The following is a 25,270-nucleotide window of genomic DNA, read 5'->3' as shown; positions in this document are numbered from 1 at the left end:
TTCAACAGAGATTTCAACATGGCTAAACAAAAATTAAGATACTTCTGGGTTTTTCTTCCCATCAGAGCAGCTTTGCATGCGTTTACATAATGTAAGTATAAAGTATAACCCCTCCCACACATTTCAGACTATCAGTGTGTATTATATCTATATTTATCAATTTAAAAACAGACCCCATAGAAATGAGTAAAAAAAAGAAAGATTGTTTCAACAAGAATTTTTATTTTAAGAAGAAAATTCCACTCACTAAGACATGTTTCTTAAACCAAGACTATTTTTTATTGCATTTTTTTTCTTAATAAGAACAATTTTCTTGCAAAATATAAATGTTTTTCTTGAAACATTTCCATTATTGCTGTGATTTTTATCTATACCTGTTTGTAAGAAAGTGTTTTTGTTGTTGCTTTTTTCTTTAATATGGTCAAATTTCTTTCTTTTGGCTATTATGAGTCTTCTGACACACACAGGGTGCATATTTGTATAAACCCCTTTTGTATTTGAGGCTAAAAATGTGTTTATAATAATTATGTTTTTATGCATTTTTTGTTAGACCAGATGGAAAAAGGAGAGAAGGAGAGAGTGGAAAAGAGAGTACAAAGGAAAGGAAAGGGAAGAAAAAAAGGGGGGGGGGGGGGGTGTTAAAGAAGCTGGATGATTAAAGAAGTAGGGGGGGGGCACAAAGCAACAAGTTGCTGGAGATCTATCATTATCACTGTCAGGTGTGGATGTTAGTTTAAAGGGCGGGGCCTGTCCACAGAGATACTCAAATGTTAGAAACATATTTAACTACAGCGTACACACACAACCTTATGCATACAGTCAAACACGTGTCAAGCTCATATCATTCCATCTTGCATACTATTTCTGCAATGGCAATGCCAGAGAGCAGGGGGCACAGGGGCATGGAGAGTGCAAGCTCCAGCCCAGCCAGAAGAATAGTCCTCCCCATATGGCAGGGGGCCCAGTCCAGGGCCCAGTCTGCTGGAGAGCCCCAGAAAAGCAGCCCACCATCACCACCCGGATTCCTGAGCATCCCTGGCTAGTGTGGTAAACATGTGCTGACTAGGCTCCCTCACTGTTGGAACTTTGGAGGCGCCTAGCGCTTGAGGGCAAGGACCACAACCTGCACCACAGGTCAACGGACACCCCCAGGCTCAGATGTGATGTGATCCCCGACTCATGGGCCTTGCTAGAGAACTCCCTCTCCCGGCGTGGAGAGAGGGCCGTCAGGCTCAGAAAGCCAGCACCCAAGAGACACAGTCACCGCCGCTGAGGGCTGAGTTCCCCCATCCACAGATGGGGTCGGAGTCAGAAGATCAGATGCACCACCTTCCTGGTTTAACTGGTTGCACACACAAATTCCCTTTACAGATCCAATACTCTACGTTCACTCAGATTTGTTACGGTGGTGGTGTGATTACAGTAAATTGTTTTTGCAGTAACTTAACCTAGTAGATCTTAGGTCTCCCAACCAAGGACTAAACTGATCCAACCCTGCTGGGCTTCTGAGATTAGACAAAGTCAAGTCTATCTAGGGTTATTCGGTCATCTAATATGGTCAAAGATTAAAAAACAAAAACTGAAAGAACATTTTTGGCATATTTTCATTTAGCTGGCATCCAATTACAAATGTTAGCCAAAATACAACAATATGTAGTTTAGATTACAGTCTGTCTCTTTTGGCTTTTCCCATCAGGGGTCGCCACAGCGAACAAGTCGCATGGTTAACCTGGCAATGTTTCACGCCGGATGCCCTTCCTGACGCAACCTTCTCAAAGCAACCGGGCTTGGGACCGGCACAGAAGCAGAGAAGAGAACAGGGAGCAGCCTGGAGTTGAACCCTGGTTTCACGGACGGAAGGCGCCGCAAACCAGCACGAGCTAAACCAGCTCCATGTAGTTTAGATTACAGTGTATCATTTAAATAGGATTGCATGGTGACAATTAATTTCTGCTCATGTAAAACTGTAATCAATTCAAGGACAACCGCAATATTAATTAAACCTAGAGTTTGTTTTAGTTGTACAACCTTTAATATGTGTTGAAATTTTATCTTATCATATTTTAAAATGCTTATAACCACCAGCACCAGCACCACAACCACCTCCACCTAAGGACTCAGCTCCACCAGCATTACAGCAACCACCTCCATCTAAGGACTCACCTGCACCAGCACCACAACAACTACCGCCAGCTAAGGACCCAGCTGCAGAACCACAACAACAACCACCAGATTTGGCCCCAGAAATTCCACCATCTGACCAGCTGTGGGCGCCCCCTGCTACATCTACTCCCAGTGAAGACTCACTTTCCTTTTCGTCCCCCCCACTTTCACCCATGGCCCTACCTAGCCATTTTGATAGCCTCATTAAGTCAGGAATTAAGATGGCTCCCCTAACACCTGTGAGCCTCACACCACACAGGAGCTCTCCTACCCCTCCAGCGCCCCCTCCTCATCCTTCACCCAAAGTCCCTCCAACACGGCCTTCATCCAAACCCCCTCCAACACGCCCCCTCCGTCGTTCACCCAAATCCCGTCCAGCTCCCACTCCTCCCGGTCCATCACCCAAACTACCCTCAACTCAACCTCTCCTGCGCGCCTCTAGACGTACTATTCCCCGGAGCTAGGATGAAACGGGCCCCCAGTGTCCTAGGAAAGGTTATGTCAAACTGGGGCCCTGTGATGAACAGCTTCCTTCTGGTTCTATACCTGTAGTTGCACCACGTAGAATGCAAAAAAGGGCAGTTAGACTGTCCAATCAAAGAAATCTAGTTCACATCCCTTGCAAGAAGGTTTTGACCAGTCCCAAGGACACTAATCTCAAACTTGCTGCACTCAATGTCAGATCTTTATGCAACAAATCATTTTTAATCAATAATCTTATCTCTTCTTTTAATCTTGATTTTATGTTTTTAACTGAAACATGGCTTGACAAAAACACAGGAAACATAGTTCTAGTCGAATCAACTCCTCCCAACTACAAACATGAATCGGAAATACGAGAAAATAAAAAGGGTGGAGGCGTTTCTGCACTGTTTAGAGATAATATTGCAACCCGCAGACTATCATTTGGTGTGTTTTCATCATTTGAGTATGTGTCCTTTAAGATTGAGTTAAAACAAACTCCTCCCTTACTCTGCATAGTTATGTACAAACCTCCTCAGCACAGCCAAAGTTTTATTGATGATTTCACTAAAATGCTCTCAGTTGTGTGCACAGACTTTGATGGTCTAGTCATTACAGGTGATTTTAATGTTCATGTTGATAATGTCAATGACAGAAATGCAAAAGAGCTCAATGCTGTCCTTGAAACCTTTAGTCTAATTCAGCATGTGAGTTGCCCCACCCACAGCAGAGGGCACACTCTGGACCTGCTCATCACAAGGGGGGTTACTATTTACAATGTCAGTGTGGTTGATGTCGCCCTCTCTGATCATTTCTGTGTATTCTTTGACCTGTCTGTTGCTCCCAAACCACCGCCTGGCCCTGCAGTTGTCCAAAGGAGACAAATAAATGAGAGCACTAGGGCACAGTTTGTAGAAATGATAAACCCTGAAAACGTCTCTGGTGCCAATGTTGATGAAATGCTGAATTCTGTTACTTCTAGCATCTTGAATGTTCTGGATGCCATTGCCCCTATGAAAGTTCAATTGAGAAAACATAGACAGAAAGCTCCCTGGAGGAATGATGATCTAGTCAGGGAACAGAAACAACAGTGCCGCAGAGCCGAGCGAAAGTGGCGCAAGTCAAAACTCCAGGTTCATTATGGAATATATAAGGCGGAGTTGTACGCTTATAACCAGATCTTATGCAGAACAAGGGAAAGGTACTTCTCTGAAATAATTGGAAGTTGCAGCAGCAACTCTCGTATCCTGTTCACAACAGTTAACAGATTAACTAACCCTCCAACCCAGCTACCAATAGAATTGGTTTGTACACCTAAATGTAATGAGTTTGCTGTATTTTTCAATGACAAGGTTCAGGGCATTAAAAAAGCCATCAACTCCACAACACATATAACTATCGAACGGCCACCTACTCACTCTAAGCTGACTCACTTTATACCTGTCACTGACCAAACTGTCCAAGAGACCATCACCCGTCTGAGCTCGTCTACATGCTGCCTTGATGTGTTACCCACTAGATTTCTAAAGTCTGTCTTGAACAGTGTGTTGCCATCAATTACTCAAATAGTTAACATGTCTCTTCAATCTGGAATATTTCCAGAGGCATTAAAAACTGCAGTCATTAAACCTCTCCTGAAGAAAAACGGTCTTGATCCCACTGTACTGAATAATTACAGACCTATCTCTAATCTGCCATTTTTAGGAAAAGTCCTTGAAAAAGTTGTCTACCAACAGCTCACTGACTTTCTCTTATTAAACAATTCGTTTGATGTTTTCCAGTCAGGTTTTAGACCCCATCATAGCACAGAAACTGCTCTTATCAAGGTAACCAACGACATCCGCCTGAACACTGATGATGGCAAAGTCTCTGTCTTAATCCTGCTAGACCTGAGCGCTGCCTTTGATACTGTTGATCATGGGATCCTTTTGCACAGACTCCAAGACTGGGTTGGCATCTCTGGATCTGCCCTAAGTTGGCTCAAGTCTTATCTAGAAGACAGGAAATATTTTGTTGAAATTGGGAGTTGTGTCTCAGACTACATGGCCTTGACTTGTGGTGTGCCCCAGGGATCGATCCTGGGACCCCTTCTGTTCAACCTCTACATGCTGCCACTAGGGCAGTTAATACGCAGTAATAACATATCTTATCACAACTATGCAGATGATACTCAGATCTATGTGTCACTGACAACAGGTGAATATGGGCCGGTGGATTCTCTCAACCACTGCCTCCAACAGATCAGCACGTGGATGCAGAACAACTTTCTCCAGCTAAACTCAGACAAGACCGAAGTTATTGTTTTTGGCCCACAGAAACAAAGAGAAATTGTCAGCAGCTACCTTCATTCTCTGTCTCTTAAACCCTCAAATCAAGTCAGAAATCTAGGGGTAATCATGGACTCTGACCTGAACTTTAACAGCCATATCAAGTCAGTAACATCAGCGGCATTTTACCACCTGAAAAACATTGCCAAAATCAAAAACATAATCTCAAAGCGAGACCTGGAGATACTTATCCATGCATTTGTCTCCAGTAGGTTAGACTACTGTAACGGCCTGCTCACCGGCCTGTCCAAACGAGCTGTAAAACAGCTTCAGTACATCCAGAATGCTGCTGCTCGAGTCCTGACCAAAACCAGGAAGTATGATCACATTAGTCCTGTGCTCAGGTCTTTGCACTGGCTCCCTGTACCTCAAAGAATAGACTTCAAAGCAGCTCTGCTTGTGTACAAGTCTCTCCATGGCCACGCACCAAAGTACATCTCTGACATTTTAGTGCCATATGAACCATCTCGTACTCTGAGGACCTCAGGGACCGGCCTCCTGTTGATTCCCAGAGTCAGAACTAAACAAGGGGAATCAGCGTTTCAATATTCTGCAGCTAAAATCTGGAACAGCCTCCCTGAAGGCGTAAGACAGGCCTCTTCTGTGTTCATGTTCAAATCTAGACTTAAAACATTTCTGTTTAGCCGTGTATATGACTGAAAGGTCCTATCTGCACCTTTCTTTCCTTCCTTTCTTTTTAAATCTTTTTTTTTTTTCCTTTTCTTTTAAAGTAAATTTTATGTTGATTATTTCTATGATTTATTGTGATTTTAATGCATTTTTCTGTTTTGTGAAGCACCTTGAATTACTTTGTGTACGAATTGTGCTATACAAATAAACTTGCCTTGCCTTGCCTTGCCTTGCCTTATATCTTTATTTTAGTTTTTTAGAGTTGTCTCTAAAAATGATTGAAAGCTGAGTTTGTTCTCTACCCTGTTACCTGTGTGAGTCAAGCTCTAAATCCCCCAAATATAATTTCAGGCAGGCTGATGTGCTTATTGCCCTTCAGCAGTGTTGGTCACTTATCTAAAGCTTCTATCTAAAAGGGATTTAGAGGTCCTCAGGCCTGACAGGACCAGCATTTATATTAGCTGTCCATTTATGCTGTTGTGCTCTCTCAGCCGTTCTCTCATAGGCCGGATGGAAAACAGTATGGATGCTTTCACCACATTTGCATTTTATAGAAACTTTAACTTTTCTATAACATCAGCAAAGACTGTTGTCTGAGTTTCATTTAATCCAGACACGGTATTTGCAGTGTTTTTTATTCATTTATACCTAAAATGATCATTTTTGCAAAGCATTCAGAGTACATTTAAGATGAATTCTTATTTTAAAGTTGCTTTTTCTTATTATTTAGTACATTTCAACAATTACACCGAACAAAAATATAAATTCTTTTTTGTTTTTAGTCTCATTTGTCATGAGATGTTATCAAGAGGCTCATTAGACAAAATGATTATTGCACAGGGGTGCCTTAGACTGACCCCAATAAAGCCTTGTTTCCACTGAACGGTACGGTCCAGTCCAGACCAGTCCAGTCTGGTATGTTGAGGGTTTCCTTTTTAAAATGGACCAATTAAGCCAGACCTAATCATACCATTTTTGGATTATATTTTTGTACAGTGTAAATGTGTCAGAAGCTAATTTCAATACTTTTAACTCGACGTTCCTGTTGAGACAACATACCGGTAATTGGTAGCAAAACATGTCCAGTAAGTACATTTAAGTAAATACTGCAAAAGGCAGTGTGCAGTAGTGAAGCGCTTTAATTAAAGTACAACCCCATTCTTCCTGTAAACCTGTAAGTAGTTAATCCACTTTCTTTTTATTATTGAAAAAGAAAGGAGATTTCTAAGGATTTTAAAATAAAACATGTTAATTGTGTCATAAGGCAGTTTGGACTGGAGAACGATCCAGGGTGCATCCAAACCTTTTTCCCTGACCCTGATCAGGTGTAAGCTGGTTCAGGAAACGGATGGATGGTTGTGGTTTTACAGACACCCTCCCCCCCTTTTTTTTTGTTGGGAGGAGGGGCGGGTAAACGGAGGTATACCAAACCCAGTCCCTGTGGCTGTCAGGAGTCCTCCTTGGAGGTAATTTCAGAGCACAGAACAGCACATTAAGAGAATGAATATTGATTTTTAAGTAAATTTGACATGGTTTTAAAATTGACTTGAAAAATACTTTGTTTAAAAGAGTCACGGTTTTTTAGTCCATCAGTAGGGTGGAGAAACTTTGCTCATGTTTTATGCTTTAATGAGGTTCCATTAATGGCTTTTTCGACTTTGAAAGAAAAGGCTCTCTGAATTAGTGTGTGTGTGTGAGTCTATCTCAGTATTTTTCAGTGGTCTGGGGTTAAATATGAGATGTATTGATTGAGTATTTCTATGAATGATTGTGCATGTAGACTAAATATATCTTCCTATGAACAGCTCAAGAACAAAATACAACAACCTAAACTCATTTAGAAAATCATCTTTGTTACTCATCTCAAGCTTTTTAGAGCTTGTTTGCACCGAAACAACATTTGCAGATTTTACTAGAATTTTTCACATTGGCAAATAGCTAAAAGTTCTCCTTGAAGTGAAGCAGGATCTCTAGTATCTGAGAAGGAAGCCATAATACCACACAACTCAATCTCATTGGAGTATCTTACTGGCACAGTGATATTCTTTCAGGCCAGGTTTGCACGCTCAGTGGGCCAGTAGAGGGAAACTGCCTATGGCTTCCAGCCCAGCTTTCAGCTTGACAGATACAGATCACATGAGCGCCAATGTTTTCCTCTCCAAACTACAAGATGTCAACTCATCAATCTCTCCAATGTGATATTTAGCAAAAATTCTTGCTTTGCCGATTAGAAAAAATAAAGCAAAAATGTGTGTTTGACTTAAAAAACTCATGTGGTGATAGTAATAAGAATAAAATAATGTAAAAATAAAAATGATGAAATAAATAACACTAACTCCTTGTGGTAGACCACCTGGCTAGAGACTGGAAGGTTGTGAGTTCCATCCACAGTTGAGTCATAAGACTCTAAAAAGAGTCACTGAACTCAGATCAGATTTAAGGGGTTGGATTGAGGGGGGGGGGGGGGGGGGGGCACTGAGCACGGCAGTATCTGCAGCTCACTGCTCCCCCAGGGGAGGGGGTAACTGCAGAGAACAATGTGTGACAACGAATAGGACTTTAAATTTAACTTAAAGAAATACTGATAAAAATGTACCTTTTCTTCCAATACAGTTTTAGCTTTAACATGCTAGGGAAAACTCTTAAAAGTGAGTTAAAATTGATTCAATCTCTAATTATTACAAACTCTAGTCAAACCTTTGCCTTTCTCGACACAACAACCATCTGACCGCCGACCACAGCGTGTTAGCAGCTTGCCCAGGCTAGTTAACACCACCGGCAAGCTTGAAAACATGTCAATCACTTTCGTGCTGCTTAACATGCACTCTTTCGCAAGAAAGGGCCTTCTTATCCAGGATCTCATCAGTGACCGCAAGCACATGACCTTTCCCTGATCAATGAATCCCTAATTGTCAAATGTCTGATGATATGATACATATCGGGCAACACACCTCAGGATACAATATGTATCACGATACATATCAAGTGTCACTTGTTCTCATCTGGAGCCCATTACAAAGCACCACAATCCGCACTTTTATATGGCACTGGCAGCAACGTGGCCCAGAGTTTCAGTTCTGTACCCAACCCATGTAAATACTAAGGAAATACTAAGTAGTATGTCTCATAACAAAACAACTGTGAGGCTGAATATTTAACACAAGCTGATTCTCATGAGATCTTGCCATTTTGGTGCGTTGTAGAGCGGCTCAAAGAGGCTCAGTGTGCGGTGCTGCCAACTAGCTGTCGGGGGTTTAAGGGGAAAACACGAGTCAGACACTGAAGGACGCTCATAAACAACTACCGGTAAATAAATATCGTCTTGATAGCATTTTAAATCAATGCAATTATCACCAAATGAAATATCCCGATCTATCGGTGAATCAATTATTCCCTACACCCTAACAAACAGTATTTTTCCTCTGCCATTGATTACTTTGTATATAGTAGTAATCTTTTCATTCTCACTCTTGATAGGCTTGTTACTTTCTGTAACTCTGGACTTTATCATATTTTTAGATCCAGTTGCTCCACTAAAACTTCATTCAGTCTCTTTTTCCACCTCCACACCCTGGTTTACACCAAACCTTCGGCTTTTGAAAGCTAAAAGTTGGCGACTCGAACGACTCTACAGAAAATCTGGTTTAGCTGTTCACATGGAGATGTACAAATCCAATATGCTTCTAAAATTACAAATGACCTTCTGTTGGCAGCTGATTACGGTTTCCTCACGATTCTTGTTCTCCTCAACCTCAGTGCAACCTTTAATACGATTTCCCATTCCACCCTCCTACAGAGACTCTCAGCTATTGGCATCACTCACACCACCCTGAGCTTGTTTAAATCTTACCTCTCCAGCCTTCCCCAGTCACCTCAGGTATGCCCCAAGGCTCCTTCCTCGGGCCGCTCCTCTTTATCATTTACCTCCTCCCACTTGGCAATATATTCAGGAAATTCAATGTACAATTCCACTGTTACGCCGACCGTACACAGCATTATTTATCGACTACACCCAACTTTACACCCCCCTCCCCACCGCCCTCAGAGCCGGTTTATCAGAAGTTTGATCTTGGTTCTCGTTTGATTCATTACAACTTAATATGAACAAAACTGAGGTTCTCCTGGTTGGCTCTAAATCTACCCTCTCCAATCACCTTAACCTCTCCATTGATAATTCTCTGGTGTCTTCCTTCCTTCTAAGTAAAAAGCCTGAGTATGATTTTTTTTTTTTTTTTTAACTTGTCCTGTCCAACAGCTAGGCAGACAGATGAGAGCTGAGGGCCTCTTGTGTTGGACATATTTTACTTTAACAAGAGGGGTTATTAATCTTCAGACAAACCAAAGGTATGTCTGAATAAACCCCTTTTGTAATTGAGGCCAAACTTTATTAATTTCAATCATGTTTGAAAATCTTTGGTGTTGGACCGGACGGAAAAGGAAACAGGGGAAGAAGAGAGAGGGACGTTAGAGAGAGGGGGGGGGGTAGGAGGGTGATAATAGGAGGGGAAGGGGGGTAAGACCATGAAGCAGCATAAAGCAACAAGTTTACTGGTTGTTAATCATTATGGTAAGGTTCAAATGTAGTACAAAAAGGGCGGGGCCTATCCACACACACACTCAAATGTTATAAACACACCTGCTAGCTGCAAAAATGTCCACCTGTCGACATGTACACAAAACAGATAGTGTTCACACGCATACTTATGCCTTAAAACCAACTAGTGTGAAATATTTCAGTCATTCAATCATGCAAACTGTTAGTGCAAAGGTGAGCTAACACCTGTGCTCAGGTGAGTGTTTATGTTCTTCTAAAATGGATGGTGGAACGTGACAAGAAGAAGGGAGAGTGCCCAGCCATCCCCACCCCAAGACCCCCACCGCACCAGCAGCGGCAGCCGAAATCCCCCCAACGCCACACGGGAACCGGCAGGGAACAACCGCCGCCCGGGCGACCAAGCCCGCCACCCAGGCCAGGGCCAGCAGGACCGCCGCAAGGCCCCCAGAGCCAGAGAGCAGGGAGGCATGGAGGGAAAGAGAGCGCCGCCCCAGCCCAACCAGGAGAGCAGCCCCCCCGCCGCGCCGGGAGCACCCAACGCAGGGCCCCACCGGAAAAGGACGCCCACAGCCCCAGACGAGCACCCCACCACCACCCAGGAGTTCCGGGCATCCCCCCGCCCTAACCCCAGGTACGAGCCAGGACCCCCCACGGGAGACCCGCTCCGCACTCCAGGCAGCCATCCGCCCGGCCCACGGTTGGTCCAGGGAGGAGAAAGGCAGGGGCCCGCCGCCTCCGCCCAGGAGGGGGAACCCCGGGGAAAAAAGAGGGCCCACAAGGGGTGTTATAAATATGGCTCGACCAGGCTCGGCCATGTTGGAAGTTTGGCGGGGCCCAGCGCTCAGGGGCAAGGACCAGGACCCACCCCCCAGGGACACGAACACCCCCGGCTCAGGTGTAATATGAACCCCCCCACCGTGCGGAGAGAGCACCGCCGGGCCCAGGGAGCCAGCACCCAAGGGACACGGCCGCCATCGCCAAGGGGCCCACACCCCCCACCAGGGAAGGGGTAGGGGACAGATGGACCCAGGTCCCACCTTCCTTGCAAAATGTGTGTGCGTGTATGTGTGTTTGAAAGGGTGTGTGTGTGCATGTGTGTGTGTTTATGTTGGAATGTATATATTGAAGGGGGAGGGGTGTGTGTACTAAGGGGGGTGCAGTTAAAATTGGCGAGTAGGGCACTAAGGGGACATCTCCTGATTACTCACAGTGATGTCCCCTCACCCTCCCCACCAAGGGGCCCTAAATGTCTAAGGTGCGGTTAAAATTGGCGGGTAGGGTGCCAGGAGGACATCTGCTGCTTGCTGGCAGTGATGTCCAAGCACCCCCCCTACCAAGGGCCCTACATTCAATGTACAATTCCACTGTTACGCCGACCGTACACAGTATTATTTATCGACTACACCCAACTTTACACCCCCCTCCCCACCGCCCTCAGAGCCGGTTTATCAGAAGTTTGATCTTGGTTCTCGTTTGATTCATTACAACTTAATATGAACAAAACTGAGGTTCTCCTGGTTGGCTCTAAATCTACCCTCTCCAATCACCTTAACCTCTCCATTGATAATTTTCTGGTGTCTTCCTTCCTTCTAAGTAAAAAGCCTGAGTATGATTTTTCACGTCTGCCTATCTTTTTACCCTGTCAGTAATATTTCCCGGTCATCGCTCTATCATCTATGGAACATCAACCGTCTTTGTGCCTCCCTCCCCACAGCACCTCTGTTTAGGTTCATGGCCTGGTCACATCTTGCTAAGAATTTCTCTCCAGCAAACATCTCCATAAACTCCAACTGGTTCAGAACTCCACCTGGAGTTTTACCAAAACTCCCGTGTTCCAACACATTACACCTGCTCTCCAGCAGCTTTACTGGTTCCTCATCCATCTGAGAATTAGTTACAAAATTCCTCTCCTAACTAGCAAAACCATCCATAACCTTGCCCCTCCCTATCTGTCCCACCCTCTGAGATTCTCATTCTCACTTCACCTATTCGTTCCCTTGGCCCGCCTCAGCCCCATGGCTGGCAGAACCTTCCTTTAGTTGTTCTGCCCCCAAATTTTTGAACTCACTCCCACCTTATATTAGGAACACAGACACTTTTATTCTATTCAAGTCCAAACTGAAAACTCATCTGTTAAAATGTCACATGGTTTTTAGTTCTGTTTTTATAATTTCAACAATTTTAATTTTCCGAATTGTAAAGTGTCCTTGGGACTCAGGAAAGGCGATTATAAATTCAATGTAATATTATTTTTATTATTATTATTAAAAAGCTGAATATTTCATTTGTACTTAAATATTTATTTAACAAAAAATATTATTATTATTAATATTTATTTAACAAATAAACTAGATTAGTTTGTAAACTTAATAAATACTTTAAAAAAATATTTAACTTTAAACTAAATATTTAGCTTGCTAACTAAATATTTAGTTTAGTAAATGTAACATTTAAAAATGAATGAATTGAAATGTGAAAAAATGTGTTTGTAAAATGTGTTTTTTCTCCTAAAACAGGCTAAAAACTAAACATATTGCTGTTAATATTTGACTGTATAACTTTACAAGTGGGACCTCGTATGATTTAGCAAAAAAACTGGCATTTAGGTCACCACAAGGTGACTGTAGTCAGATTGATCCTGATTTGAGATCTGTCTAAAAATAATGAAACAATTCAACAAGATTAACGCAAATGTGTTTTCAGTCCTCTGCATGAACAAATAATTCCATTGTGACACAGATCAGTCAGTTATGAAGATGCATTATGCAAAGAAAAAAAACTTTTGTTGAACTTCTCAAAACTTTACCACCAGATGTAAAGATCGACCAAATATACATAAACTTACAAACATGGTTTTATTGTTGCTTCACATTTAAGTTGGTATATTTGCCCTTAGATAACCTCCTTTAGCCCCTGAGTGACTTTAACTTGAATACAGACAATGGAGTTCCTCATAGGAGAAACTAATTTATGAATGGATTGATTGATTGCTGAAATCGTTAGAGGCGACGAGGCAAACTACAGCCGACTGTAAACTGCATTTCTCATTAGAGAAGGAAAGGATTCTGTTATGTTGTCACAAAAGCTATCTTTTGCTTGGTCCGCTTTTTGAGGCTGCACAAATTGGTTTAATGCTGTAGCGGTGGTGTTGCGGTGTCTTTGTGCAGGAGGATAAGTGGTGGTCCCTCCGGTTTCAAACCTGCTGCAGACAACAAATCGTAGACAGCTCTGGCTGCTGACTCAGCCTTTACAACGTTTGCAGAGCAGCGGATTAATCCCCCAAGTGCCTTTCTCTGTCAGCGGTCCAAGTATCGGCAACCCTATGGATACTTTGGATTTATCTCTTTTTGAACATCCTATGTCTCTTGAGGTGTTATCAACCCCTTTAACATACTTTTTTATGCAGTTTCTTATCCCTGCTTTTCTCCAACAGTACCACTTATTTGGGTTAAAGCCTGAGTAAATGTCACTTTGTACTAAATCTGTCTATGTTTCCTGTTCACTTTGAATGCTATTTTTTTCTTAAATGCTTTGTTATGCAACACCTGTACATTTTGAATGTGAAATGAAAAAATCCTACAAATCATAATCCAAAAGGAGTAACTTCTGATGAAATAACAGATGCTCACCTGATAGTAAGCTCTGGTTTGAGCCTTCATTTATTTAATTCATTCCTTAAGGCTAGACTTCTAAGTGCTGTGCCATAAGGGCTGTGTTGAAGCCCTGAACAAAGCTGAGGCTTCTGGGTAGGTTGAGCGTCTGCACACTGCCTGCTCTACAGTAAATGTTTACCAGCGTATGTGCTCCTTAAACAGATTGCTCCTGATCTTTTTAATTAAACTAATGGCTGCAGTTATCTGACCTTTGATTTTCTGTGTAATCCGTCTGCAGATTTATAATGAGAAGAAGAGCCAGTTCGAAATCAAGAGAAACAACCCCAAGGACTTGGTGGAGAGAGTAGCACGGGACATCTCCAAGCTGCTGAACAGCAAGAGAAAAGCGCTCGAGGTAAGAAAATGATACCTTTGACATACACAGCACAGTGTTAAAAGACATTTCAGACTGAATACAAGTTTACAGGATAGCTGCAGCTGTGATCAATCCAATGACAGCATCAGAAAATGATCCTGAATACATTTGGAACTACAAAGGTTTGTTCACAAGCAATGAACAGAAAAAAATTGAACTAAAAAATAAAATAAAACCCAGGTATACAGTAAAATGTCATTCAAATTTTTGCCTCTACATGTGACTTTTATGCATTTTGAACAAATTTTATAACATTATTTGTAAATATTTTGCCTTTTGTTCAGATTGTAAACATTGTTTTTATATTGAGATCCTAATTTTTCTGAATGTTTTAAAATGGTAAGCATTTTTAATAGAATAGAGAAGTAAACATGTAAAAATGTTGTATTTTCAGCGTCGAATATTTTATGTTTTTAAAGTTGTTGCTTGGTTTGATTTTGGGTTGGTGAGATATATTTAAAATTCTTTTTTTGGTTCAAGATGCAAAAAATTATTTATTACATTTATTACCAGTCAAAAGGCAAAGATGGTGAACTTTGACCCCAGACATAATTGGTCGTTGTTGAATGTCTGCTGGTAATCCTTTTATCCGCATGTTGTGCAAACTGCAAACCATGTTTTGTTGACAAAAACACCGAACAGGAACTGGTGCTAAGTTTGATTGACAGATTGTTTGGCCCTCCCATTACAGTTTTATTGGTTAGATTGTTGGATCAAACCAGCGTGGACCTAGTTTGATTGGATGTTGTGCTGACATCATACACGGATGTAAAAAAAAAACACAGAGACAGAGGGACTTCGTCAAGGTTTATGTCAATATTCTTTTTAATATTTGGATGTTGGGGAAAATAGCAAGTCTTTCCGAGTCAGAGGTCTAAAGAACGAGTCAAGTCAGGGATTATTGATGTTAAAGTCCAAGTTAAGTTATGAGTTACTAGTGTTGAAGGGAGCAGGCTGGGAGCAGGCTGGGAGCGGACTGGGAGCAGACTGGGAGCAGGCTGGGAGTAAACTGGGAGCAGGCTGGGAGCAGGCTGGGAGTAAACTGGGAGCAGACTGGGAGCAGGCTGGGAGTAAACTGGGAGCAGACTGGGAGCAGGCTGGGAGCAGACTGGGAGCAGACTGGGAGCAGGCTGGGAGTAAACTGGGAGCAGGCTGGGAGCAGGCTGGGAGTAAACTGGGAGCAGGCTGGGAGCAGGCTGGGAGTAAACTGGGAGCAGACTGGGAGCAGACTGGGAGCAGGCTGGGCACAAGGGAGATACTGCCTCACCTGCTGCTTTCTCTTGTATTTGAACAAGAAATTTGTAAATTCACTATTTTTACTCTTTTACCCAAGAAACATTGAAAACCCACACAGAAAAAGGTAATCCTAGACATGTCTAAAAATGTATATTCTATTTTTATTTTTAATAAAAAACAATATTCATTTTATTTATTTATGTATTTTTTTAAGCAACATTTTGCAGGTGAGGCTGTACCTCATCTGACTGCATGTCCCTGCTCATATACATTGAATACATGGAAGACCGATTATGCTGACAGATCATGTTTATTCATTGTGAAGAGCTCTACAAAAGCTCAGTGGAGAAATCACATCTCCATGTCTGGTTTCATAAGATCATTTAGAGACTCTCCTAGTACAGTGAGCTTCACCATCAACTGCAGGAGTTGTGTCTGGATGACAATTTTTTTAGCTGTACATCCGTCTCTCTGTGACTAAAAAATAAACAACCATTTTATTACTGTCTTAATGCAAAAAAAAAGATCAAATCATAAAGTTAGGGGTTGAACCCCATGTTTATTTTGGACTCCATCGCGTCATCGACACATGACATGCCAAATCTCAGTCCCTGATTGGATGACGGAACCCGTCGTCTTTGCCAAACTTGTAATTTTTTAACTCTCAACACACCACATCGTGACTCCCAAAATGTTCTGCTGCCAGGCTGACGCCCCATGTCCGAGGCCTAAATCACGCAGCAGGATCATGTCTTTATATTGACCCTAAAATCCCACTTCAATCATATTTTGATCTATTATAAAATCATTCCCAGTGCTTATTTAATTATGATTATTCCGTTTTAGCTAAAATAAAAAAAATTAAAAATTGTCGTTAATTAAAACGTAGTTTGTGCAGAGATGTAGTACCGGTGGTTTATGAGAAATACATCTCTGAAGTGTGGGCGGGACTGTTGGCACAAAAGTAAGCCACCTCTTATTTCCCCATACTCACCTCACCCTTTATGCACACGCTTTCCCACTAGCTTACAGCCTCTCACAACTCCGAGCTAACATTAAAGTGGGGGAGGGGATGGTGGACAATATTAAAACTATCCAGTTGTACTCTTTTAAGGCAGATTCCAGCTCAGACGAGGAAAACAAAGACGTACACTGATTTATTTGCCTGCTAGAGGATGTATAGAGTAGAGCATGTAGACTAAATCTCATTTAGACAATAGTCTTGGCAAGGATGCATATATATATATATATATATATATATATATATATATATATATATATATATATATATATATATATACAGTACAGACCTAAATGAAGTGCAGCAAGCAAAATAAACCACAGAAGCTATTTTTTAACTTTAAGGTAAATCCACTGAAACAACCTCATAATCTCTAATAATTTAACTGCTTTAGAAGAATTTTAAAAAAGTACCTTTAGATGGGTCAAGTTTTATTCTGGAACAGTGTCACTCCAGTTGGTTATTACTTGTGATCAAACTGTTCATCCGAAGCAAAAGCACATGTAAATTGTCCTGAAGAGGCCCCAGAAATCCTATGAAAAATTACTATTGGGGCAAATTTAGTTCGTTTTCTCTTCAGTGGCTGCGAGGAAATTGGTCATAACAGTTTGCTGTTTCTTATATCCGCCCACATACTTCCACAAACAGCTGTGTACTCATCCACACAAACAAACATTCCTAGCTTTCCATGCAGAGGTATATTTTACCCAGAGACTTCAGCATGAAGTGCATTTGTCAAAACCTTTTTTGGTTTCCCTCCGCGCTTTCAGTTTTTATTTGTGTTATTTTCATTTGGATGTGTGACAGTATTTGTGACGCACTCAAATCTTTTATCCCAATGTGTATAGATACATACAATCAAACCATAATACATTACTTTTGCTCATGGTGATTATTTGTACTTTTTTTCTTGAATTTTCAGTTTTCAGCCCAACCTTTTTTGAGTTTAGTGTGATGCCCGTGCTGACAGCACATTTTAAATAATTAAAATATATCAGAACAGACTTTTTTTATCAGGATCTGATCAATGTCACCACATTGTGCTTCTAAACTTAAAGGCAAGTCGGAACTACCAAAAATTGCAGTTCCTTAAAACACCCCTAGAGGCTGGGTTCAAAGGGAGCAATTTCCCATTGTTCCCGAATTGGAAGGTCTAACTATACACCAAAAAAACAAGCCTATTTACTATGGAAGCAATTGTGTAGCATAGTTAAAAATAAAAGTCAATACCAGAAATGCTTTTTTATTTTCAAAATGAAGTTGCATTTGTTGACTCAAAATTAAAAAGAAAAAACAATCTGCCAAACCTGCCTCCTCTCTGGAAATGCTGAGTGGAATTGAATTATGCGACACTATTCGCAGGGTGGATGTGAAAACACCAATGCAATCCCCTCTGTGTCCCAGATACAGAACAAGCGGTTTTAAAGTAGAAAATGAAAAAGCCTTTTGAAGGACTGCTTTTTAATTTTATTTTTGAGTCATTTGATGCATTTACATTTTGAAAATGAAAAAGCATTTCTGTTCATCCATTTTAATGATCAAATTATTTCAAATGGAATTTTGCTAGACATTTACTACAGAACTCTTTGGAAAAAAATATCAAATACCATTTTCTTTAAGTGACGATAAACGGTGTCGAAGAAGAAAAATCAAATGCGGTTTGGCGGATTCTTTTTAATTTTGAGTCAACAAATGCAGCTTCATTTTGAAAATGAAAAAGCATTTCTGGTATTGACTTTTTTATTTTTAATAATGCTACACAAATGCTTCCATAATTTACAACTCGTTTTTCATTTACTATTTTAGTATTTCTTTATAACTACTTTAGGTTGAAAAAATTCTTCAAAATGAAGCTATTCTGATTTTGTCAGAGCTTAATCTTGAAAAAGGGTTTTTATTGAGATGTGGGTGACCCATGGGTGGAGCCAACAAAACTCTCACTTTACTTTGTCAAAGTCCATCGTACCCTTGTTTACACACTTTTCTGCTATCTTACAGCCCCTAACAACCCCAAGCTAAGATTACCAGTGCAACAAAAATGGCGAGCAATTTTGGAGCTATCCAGCCGTACAGGTTTGAGCATGATACCAGATCAAAATGAAGACGTTCATGGATCTATTTAAATAGATACATCTGAATAGAGAAGAATAGGGAGCTTGTGGCCCTGGTTCACCGCAATTCAAATAAAAAAAGCCTCTGAAACTCAATTTAAAGCCTAATTTTCTTTATATATGTCCTCTATTATGACAAAAGAAATGCTACAAAAACATGTTAAAAACACAATTTTCATTGGAGTCTGTCTTAAACGACAAAGTAACCCTTCATTTTGCTTTCTTTTACTTTTGCTTGTAGTCATTCTAAGCAAATCAGTGTAAGTTTTACAGCAGCAGAAGCTGCATAAAGAAGCTTGAGTATATACTGTATCTTTTAAGACCATGAGGTCTTGTGGGATGATATTGGGCACATTCACACTATGGAAGTGAACTCTGAAAGGCATGGTTAAAGCAGCCTAAAGCTTAGAAAGTATTACTGTACCTTTCCGGTGGCTATGTGTGGATCGGATTGGGAGCGACTGAATCTTTGCTTTTATTTCCTTTAACTATTTTTTCCCCTGTTGGCTCTTCTCAGCATACATAGACACTCCAGCAGTGCCTCCACATACCACGCTGTCACCTCACATCCTGTCTGGAAGATTCAGACTCAGGAGGGAGGAAATGAGGTGAAAAAAGAGAAGGTCTGGAATGAGAATGTTTCCCTGAGGCATGGAAAAATCAAGAAAATGATGTTCAGAAATTCATAGATTTAAAAATGAGCAGCAAGCGGGAGGGAAAGAGAGGTGAAAAAGGGTCAAAAGGAAAAAAAAAAGGTTGGAAGAAAAGACATTAAAAAGAGGTAAGAACTCGGAAAAATTGCAGAGAAGGATCAAACGTTAAAAATTGTCGTGTCTTTCAAACCTAAAAAAGATTTGTTGTGAGTCAAGATTTTATTTCATTTACTATTTCTTTTGTTAAAGTCTAAATATTCTTGTGGGTATTCTTGTTGACTGAATATTCATAGAGTGCAAAAAAATGAAAGCTGCGTCTTAATGCAGCCTGTAGATAAGAGGTCTCAAACTCAGCTCAGCTTGGTATTGTTGGTGTTTCATATTCCAGACTGTTCCAACTACCTACGGTTGTTTAACCCCAAAACGTTCCTGCCATACATTACAAATGGAAAAAAGGTAAGAGGAAATGAGAGAAAAAACATTATTTGCAACCTATTTAAATATTGCTTTGGGTAATTTGTTGATATTCTTGTTTATTTTACTGATGAGGAAATACACACTGACTACAAATGCTAGTTTTGAAAATATATTGGCGAGAGTATTTCTCTGCCTTACATCGTTTCATTCATTGTTTCATTGTTCACTTCAAACAACATTTTAGAACTGAATCTGATTGTTCTACCTGTTCTTTTTTCTTACCTGCACATTTTGTACACCTTCAATTAAAATTCACAAAAAGGAGTCGAATGTACTTATGTATTTCAGTATTCAGGTTTTTCTTTACTTTAGTCGCCTACTTCAACCGTTATCTGTGTTAGAAGTCGGCAGCAGAGCAAAATCACAACGGATGCATTCGTCACGTGCACCTGTAGGGGTCAACCCTTGTACGGCTGCTGCAGGTTTGAAGGTTGTCTGGGCCCGTAGAGGGTCATGGAGAGGAGGGGCTGTATCTTAAGGGGAGCGCGGGTGTGTCTTGATTTTTTTGATTTGATTTATTTATTTAAGTGTCATGCACTAATGTGCCCAGCCCACACGGGCTTATATGACACTGAAAGACAAAATATATAATACATAAAGATACATGCCCATCACAAAAATCCAATAACCCCCCTAATCAGAGTCTAAAAGAATACAAAGTGTCCATTCTTATTGTCCATGCCTTTGACACAAAATTTACCAAACAAAAGATTTCATTTTCAAAAAGCCAACATAAAGTTTTATCTTTTTTGGAAGTTTTGGAAGTTCCCTTGAGGCTTTTGCAGTCACCTTTAAGGACGTCAGGAAAATGGAACGTACCATTGTCGTGAAGTGTATCATGTAGTGTTTGTAAGGATAATATATAACTTACACAAACTTATGATGTATGGGTGGTTGTACGGTGCCCTTTAAAAAGCACTCCAGTGGTCATAAGTGCGCTCCTTACTGACCGCATGGAATGTGCAGAGGGCACGTAGGATGCCACCACAAACTATACTCTGTCTAATTTCATTATTTCCAACAGCAAGGCTGCGCATAAGTGATGCGCAGCGGGCATGTTGTGCACCTTTCACTTGAACAGCACTATCGGTCTCCTTGCACAGTGCGACATGCCTGCGTTTTAATCAACGTCACCCTTACTTACCTTTGCGTCTTACATGTCTGTAGGAAAAAAGGTGCATGAACATTTTTGCCCTGCGGGCTCACCAAGGGGTCTACTTCGAAAGTTTGGGTTGTCACTTGCGTGCCGTGCAGGTTTACCCAATTTCTTTGCCAGCAGACAGCCCGTATCCACCCAGAAGGGCAGCTGTGACTAAGGCATTAACTGGCTGTCAAATAATTGCAGCGTTCTATATTTATATTGTGTACATTTGTTTGTTTTGTTGGACTTATTTGAATTAAATTAGGACGTACTTTTGCTGCTGAGAATTTTGCATACCAGTGCATAATGTATAATCATCAAAATCCTTAAAATGACCAGATAAAGATGCATAAGGACTAGGGCTGCCCGATATGAGGAAAACTAGTGAAAAAAATTAGTGATAGATGTTGTGGTGACGATATAACTTGCGATATATGAACAAATTGCAAAACAACCAAAAACATCATTTCCATTTCACTGCAGTTTAATTAAAAAAAAAAAAAAGAGGCAACATACCTTAAAACATACTCCAAATTAAACTAGTCTACCAGGGAGGTGAGCATCTAACACAAAAGGGCTTCATCTGATTGGTCAAATGCATAAATGGATTTATTTGATTTGCTAAATACTTCGAGCTGCCGTAAGATTTTATTAGCATATCTAAAGCAACCACTTATTGCGATTTTCACCGTCTTTTGCGATATTCATATTGCACAGTTTGATATATTGCAATAACGATAAGTTTGCCATTTATTGTGCAGGCCTAATCAGGATCCTTAACTACAGCCTAGAAAAGCAGAGCTGCCAAAAATACTTATAAAATGGTAACATTTATGTATAAAATTAGATGAAAAATGAAATTACAGTTGAAGAACAATTAAATTGATACATTTCAAATTACTATTTTGTTTTTCCTGAGTGTAAAAGGATCGTTCATAGCATGCTCCCATTGTCTCCAAAACCTTTGCTAAACTGTTTTGGTATATTGGTATTAGTTGATCATTTATGGCAGTATGACCTTCAGCCTAACACCTGAATCACACCGCAGAGGTGTGAGTGTGACACACCCAGAATAGCCAGAGAGAGTCATGTCTAAACTGTCCAACAGGTGTAAAAGTGTACAGTGGATCTCCCACATTGATCTTAGCCCTCAACGCCTCTTTGCTCAAGTCTGCGATGCACTCTGTGACTGCTGCAGAGAGCTAATATCACAGGGGCCTTCAGAACTAGCGAAAAAGCCAAAACATCCTGTAAGCTGTCAGAGCTTGGTGGGGAAGAGCTGCCTGTCAAAGGACTCCTGGGATTTTATTTTAGCTTTGAAAGGAGAAGTCCTGAGCCACAGTCGGGGATCAGACTGTTCCCATCAGTAATGCAGCCTCAGTCTTTGTCAAAGCTTTTTATTCTGTGTTTCACTGAGAAGGTCGATGAGATCAACAAGGAATCAAAGTTAGATCTGTGTATTTACACAGATCTCATGGCTGAAGGATGAAATCTTTTCTTTTGTGAACTTCGAGAATAATTTTTTTAAATCAGGCTTTTATCGTGTCTGTCAAACTGAGAAGCAAATAGATTTCATGTCCAGACACGATCTAGAGAAGCTAAAGCAGGCCTTCGTCTCCAGCTGTCTTCGGTTGCTTGTCCAAAACGACTTTTAAAAAGCTGCAGCTCGTTGTTGAAGTCAGATTTTAGTTCCCTAATTAGCAAAACTCTGAGATTTGCAAGAAGCGATCAGTCAGTAGAACAGAGTCAGAACTCAACCCTAAATCTGGCTGGAGCCACATTGGATGGAACCATTAAGAGGGGCTGAATAAAAGGAATCTTAGTCAAAGCTAAACCCTTTTAACAACATAAATTGTTTTACATTTTGTCTTCCCACACATGCTTTCCAGGACAAAAACTCCAAACAAGAATGCCAAAGCATTCTTGGCTGTATTACTGTAAGAGCAAATAATACTAACAGAAACATGCAAACTGCAGTAAAGGTTTAATGATGCTGCATGACCTGGGCATTTGCAAGCTCTCAGATTCTTGGCTGCGTAATGTGAGTGTAAATGTCAGGTACAGATGCATGTCGTCTTAATCAAATCAAGCAGGACTTACGGAATTCTGGATTCATCTTTCAGGTTGCTAATCCTATTAAAAAGCCTTAGATCATTGTTGCTGCTACATGTTTTTACAGGTTCAATCTTTTTATAAAGTTTAAAAAAAGCCTTTGGCAGAGACAAGTTACATCCATTAGACATGTGAGCTTGACATGTTTAAAAGGATTCTTTGTTGACCTAGTTTTACCGATTCTCTTTTTTCTTTACTTTTTTATACAAACGGGGGTCTAATGAAAGACCCTGTTAAAAGACCCACTTCGATCATCTTCTGATCTATTGTAAAAGTGACACTAAAGTAGTGGCGGAAAGCGGCCGTGATTCAGACCCAGCTTTTGCAGCAGGAGTGAAGGTTGCTATACCGGAAGACTGAAAATCTCATGACATGGAGATGTGATTACGGATGCTGTTGTAGAGCTTTTTAAAACAAATAGATCCAATCTCTATACATCCTCTGTCTTCCATACATTGTTATGAGACAGACATTTGAATGTATTTGCTGTATATCAAAGTATTTTTCACATCCTCCACCATGTTTCTAAAGGATTTTATGTGTGAGTTGGCTTGTATTTATTCACATAAATAGTTTAATGGAAACAGTTTAATTGCGAAAATGTGTTTTTTCGACATGTCAAGAATTTCGATAAAGTTTTGTGCATATGTAGGACGTACAGGGGCGGACAGGGCAAGTCAGTGTTTCCTTTTTGATGGATATTCTTTGATCGGAAGAGGATGGTGGGTGATGGCAAGCTACACTTTCTGAAAAAGACAGAGATATTTTCTGACTCTTCAGCCATGCTGATGGGTTTGTGAGGGATAGCAGACAAGCTTGGACCGGACACTATGCATGGACAGCAAAAGTGTGCTTGACAGTTTTAATCAGTCAAACTGCTCGGGCCTTTGTCTCATCCTAACCATAGAAACCAAGATGACACAGGCAGGTCAGAGTCGAGGAGGGTTTGGCTACTCCAAGTCATCTGTCATCACATTACATTCATTAATAATTCACTAAGACACTGACTCACACGTGGCATGCACTCCCAACATGTGTGCGGGAAGAAACTCCACCGTGTCACCGAGTGCACGGTGGAGTTTGGATCATCCCACTATGACAAAGTCTCTGCACAATATCAGAAACTGATTCACTCTTACGTTGTGTTGATGATAGGAAAGGGAATGTATAGAAAAATCCTACTACGTCATCTAGGATTGCATGATGCAAAATCCACATGACTATACAAGGATAGGTTCCTTTTGTGTGTGTTTTTTTTTTAGTTTGGTTGTATTTCACAAAGTCAAAGTGCATTGCATTCAAATGGATTCGGATCAACTTCACATTGTAATAGTTTTCTCGGTTGACCTGTGTTCACCTCACCAGCACATCTGTAAACTTGTGATGTGAACATCCTTTGTCCTGTTCCATGGCCCGTTTCTCTGCTTCAGAAGATCGATGACTCTGGGCAGTAAGTCATAGTGTTAAAGAACAGTGGAACCAAACATCTGCCAAAGAATTGTTGCTTTTTTAAAGTAACAGTCTCATGGAAGCTTATTGAATTGTGGCTCTGTTGAACAAGAGCAATATCTAATATTCATATTATAACATTTTTATTTTTATTTTTTTGTCTGTTAGATATTGCAAAAAGTGTGTTGCTCATCAAAAACTCCTTGTTTGACTAAGCACTACATGTTTAAAAAGCCCCCTCCCCTCAGTAGAGATCATCACAGATAGTGGTGTAACAATTAATCGATTAATCAATTAAATGATTTCTATTCCTAGGCCTGAACCAGATTGATCTGTCCTAGGCAGGATATGATATATATGAATTGACCAATACCATTAAAGAAAATTTTCAAAATGAGATCACTTGATAATCGAATCGAAATGGGAAAATACCATTTGGGTTGAACCTGGTTGGTTTATTTTACTAAAATACAAGTACATCCCAATAAATGACCCACATATGATGTCAACATTGTGATGTCCATCATTCCAGTCCCATGTGTGGAAACACTTTGAATTTACCAAAGTCATGCAATCATGCAGTGTGCTAGAATGTTCTAATAATGTTCCCTCTGGATTATTTGGATGTGGAAAAACAAAAGTGGGCTGAACTTTAGGACACTAAAATGTGAATGGATTTGACATTCATTTTTGTTTACCTGGTTGTTTGTTTGTTCACATATTTAATTTACACTTGGTTATCTTTAAGAAATCCAAGGAATCTGGAAAACTTCACCTGCACTGTTCAGTACCTGCAGGTATTTCTCTCTGAGTCCCACTGGTTGTATCTTTGGCTAAAGATCTCCTGGATCCATTCTAGGTGAGTGAATCAGATTAAATCTGATCATTCAGTTTGAACTAAAAC

The 25,270-nt window shown here is 40.6% G+C and overlaps 1 protein-coding gene across 5 annotated transcripts in view; it reads left to right on the top strand.

Moving 5' to 3' along the window:
* cacna2d2 (calcium voltage-gated channel auxiliary subunit alpha2delta 2) overlaps positions 1-25,270 on the top strand; it is a 207,348-nt gene that overhangs the window by 44,583 nt on the left and 137,495 nt on the right. For all 5 annotated transcript variants that reach the window (XM_020703113.2, XM_011474783.3, XM_011474784.3 and 2 more), the window contains exon 3: positions 14,029-14,145. In XM_020703113.2, the coding sequence (XP_020558772.2) occupies positions 14,029-14,145 (117 nt within the window). The remainder of the gene's footprint in view (positions 1-14,028; positions 14,146-25,270) is intronic.

This window comes from Oryzias latipes, chromosome 5, assembly GCF_002234675.1.
Source record: "Oryzias latipes chromosome 5, ASM223467v1".
NCBI classification, from domain to species: domain Eukaryota; kingdom Metazoa; phylum Chordata; class Actinopteri; order Beloniformes; family Adrianichthyidae; genus Oryzias; species Oryzias latipes.
The sequence above is the reverse complement of the archived record's forward strand: the minus strand, read 5'-3'. Positions and strand labels throughout refer to the sequence as shown.